Source organism: Pistacia vera, unplaced genomic scaffold, assembly GCF_008641045.1.
Source record: "Pistacia vera cultivar Batoury unplaced genomic scaffold, PisVer_v2 Contig39, whole genome shotgun sequence".
NCBI lineage: Eukaryota > Viridiplantae > Streptophyta > Magnoliopsida > Sapindales > Anacardiaceae > Pistacia > Pistacia vera.
In genome coordinates, this window is record NW_022196212.1 from 1,498,153 (window position 1) to 1,501,295 (window position 3,143).

General features: G+C 31.2%; 1 protein-coding gene across 1 annotated transcript; it reads right to left on the reverse strand.

The window, feature by feature from the left end:
* Positions 1-295: 295 nt before the first annotated feature.
* Positions 296-1,027, reverse strand: LOC116141019. Its single transcript, XM_031426581.1, has 2 exons — positions 905-1,027; positions 296-802 (listed from the first exon to the last, which is right to left on the reverse strand). The coding sequence occupies exons 1-2, from the start codon at positions 1,025-1,027 to the stop codon at positions 296-298; spliced, it is 630 nt and encodes a 209-aa protein (XP_031282441.1).
* Between the last annotated feature and the right edge of the window lie 2,116 nt (positions 1,028-3,143).

The following is a 3,143-nucleotide window of genomic DNA, read 5'->3' on the forward strand; positions in this document are numbered from 1 at the left end:
CAATTCTTACACCATAAATGAAATCCACCAAGGTCAGCAGAAACGGCTGCCCTTCATTAACATTTCAACATCATAAATATGGCTGGCAAAACCAATTTCAAAAAAAATTTATGCCAACCAAGTATAAACATACAATCAAAATTCGACAAATTACACCAAATTTAAACCTAAATCTAAATAACCCAATAATCATATCTAATCTATCTATAAATAAATAAATAATACCCATATTCCTGAACTAATTACCCTTTAAAAACCATTCTTAATCACTAACAGGAGATAATGACATCAATCTTCAAAACGATGAATTCAGATCAATTTTCGCCTTCTTCACCGCACACGGAGACGGCACGGTGGCGTTGCAACGAGGACATCTGGGATTTGTTTTTAATGTGATTACATAAAGCAGGCAACCAGGGCAGCCTGCTGCAAACATTCCAGGACCTGAGAGAGATGATGAATTTAAGGGCCCTGGCGAAGGAGAGGAGAAGAATAAGGTCTTTTCTTTTCCAGGTTTCTTTTCGGCTCTTTGCAGAGCGGATTTGACCTTGTCGAGAGTGCAAACACTTTGGTAATGGTTTGAGGATTGCAGCTTCAAATCAGGCAAGTTTCTTCCAGGAAATGGTTGATTTGATGTGTTTGTTTCGGTGGTGATGTGTGAACATGGTGGTAATTCAAGTCTGGAAATCTGCATCTGGGTTTGTTTCCTGAGGATGATTCCTCTTGTTTTCGGAGTTTTCTGATGCTGAATGGATGATAATGGTGTGTTTGGTGACTTGCATCTCACTCGTTGTTCATTCTGCTGCACCATAAAATGCTTTATAATTTATTATCATATTAACCGATTCGAACATATGGTTGCCAAATAAGTTATAAACACAAACAAACAAACTACCTTTTAAACCAGATCCGATTCTGAGTTAGAAATCGGAGAGGCTCCGAGCAAGTCTTTGGTGATCAAAATTTCTGAGTTTGAGCTCCGTCTTGTCTGTGAGTCGGAGGAAGAAGAAGTAACATCTGCAGCCATTAATGAAGGCTTTGATTATCTTTTGCAGTATCAGAAATCTGAATTCGAAGCCAGGAAGCAAGAGTATTTATAGAGAGAGGAGAGAGAGAGGAGAGAGAGCTTGAATGTGAAGTAAATTAAGGTGGGGTTCGAGAAGTGTAAAGAATTATTATTACACCTTATTTGGACGCCGACGCTTCTCGATTCTACGTTTAAATGACAGTTTTACCCTCCATAAATTTATAATTACCTTATAATTTAATACATGAATATTTTTATTATTAATGGGAATGTACGGTTTAATGATGGAAGATAATTTAAGACACTTGTACCACCCTGATTCATCACATGTTCATTGAGCGATATGAATCCGAGAGCTATAAAAGGGATGAGTGATGGATTCAAAGAGATAAGTGAATATTTTAGGGAATATTATTATATCAAGTATTTCATAATATTAACTAAAGTGTTGACTTAAAGATAGAAGAGAAATTAATATGATAGTTATATCTAAATATATGATAATGAAAGATAAATAATTTAATTTACTTGATAACCTTAATTAATGAGTTAACAATAATATCTATAAATGGGTTTAGTTATGTATACACTTAATATCAGCCAATAAAGTTTTAAACCAGAAAAGATCTTTTATTGAATTAGTAAAATTATGTATATGAACTTAAAATCTAAAATCTCAATTTGATCATAACGACCTAACAATTATTTGGCACTATTTCACTAATCTTTTGAGATTCTAAAATAAATGATCGAATAAATCTTCTCAATAACCATTCTTATTAGTGTTTAAGAGAATTCAAACTCAAAAAATAACATTGGATGACCTGATTGTACTTTGTATATTAAATTCTTGATGTTGAAAATAAAAAGAGAAGTGAGGGGTAAAGAGGTCATTTTGGCGGAAAGGGTGAGAATAGACTAAGGGCCAAATGAAGATGATAATGGTTGGTGCATTAAAAGAGAGTTGGATTACTTGTTAAGGGATAAAGGAAATTGCAGCGTCATAATAAATGGGAGCATTCAATGGTTTTTGTTCCGGACTGTTCAAGATCAAGGCCATCAACCCATCCAACCTTCATTACCATTAAATTTTTAGCCCCATTTATATTACCTCATCCATCCTTAATTAATGTTCTATTTATTATTGCGCACAACATAATGATAGATTTAATTTATATTAAATTGGGGACTTTTTTAACTATAAATCCCTGTATTTGGTTTTTATTTAGCTATCATCCTTAGTTTAAAAAATATCCTTAACCCCTGTGTACTTGACTCTTTTACGAGGGGCATAAAGTTTTCCGGTTAAATTTGAAAGAAATGATATTTTTACTAAAATTTGTTAACAACTTAGAGGTAATATATTTTTTTGAAGGTTAAATTGATAAAATTATTAATAAATTTGAAGGTTGAATTATTAATATTTTGAACCCGGTGTTCATTACAAAAAAGGCTAAAAACATGAGATCTAGAGTTGCATTCCGAAACCAACAAGAGCTAGGGTACACGTCTGAAACCGAAAGGTGCTCATTAAAAAGTCAATCATATAGGGTTTACTATATATATAAAAAAATAAAAAATAAAAAGAACCCAAGTAAACTTGGAACTAAATTATGGTAAGAACAATAAAAGTTATTGAGTGTGGTTTGTTATGATTTTTTGAATAAAGGTTATTTTAGTAAGCTTTTTAAAAGAAAATTGTTAATTGTTTGTTAGAAAAATGTAAAAAATTTTTGTACTAAATCACCAAAAAGACTTTGATAACCAAAAAACTTATTATAGTATATGGATCTTTATAAAATTTCAACACTTAAAATGAGTCCAAAGGTGTTTATAACTTTAAATAGTTCTTTAATTAGTAATAAACCAGCGCACAATTTGAAAGAACGATTGTGGGTTTATTGCAATCAAACTATTTCTAGGCCTTAATTTTATTCATTTTTAAATAAATTTTAACAATTTTTTCTTTTGGTTTTTGTTTTGAATTCATGCTAAGTTTAAATAATTGGTTAAAATTTAATTATAATTATGAGAACAAAGGAGAGTAAAATACAACATGGGATTTATAGTTTATTAATTTAGAATCGTAATATATGTTGCCTCATTTATGCGTTAA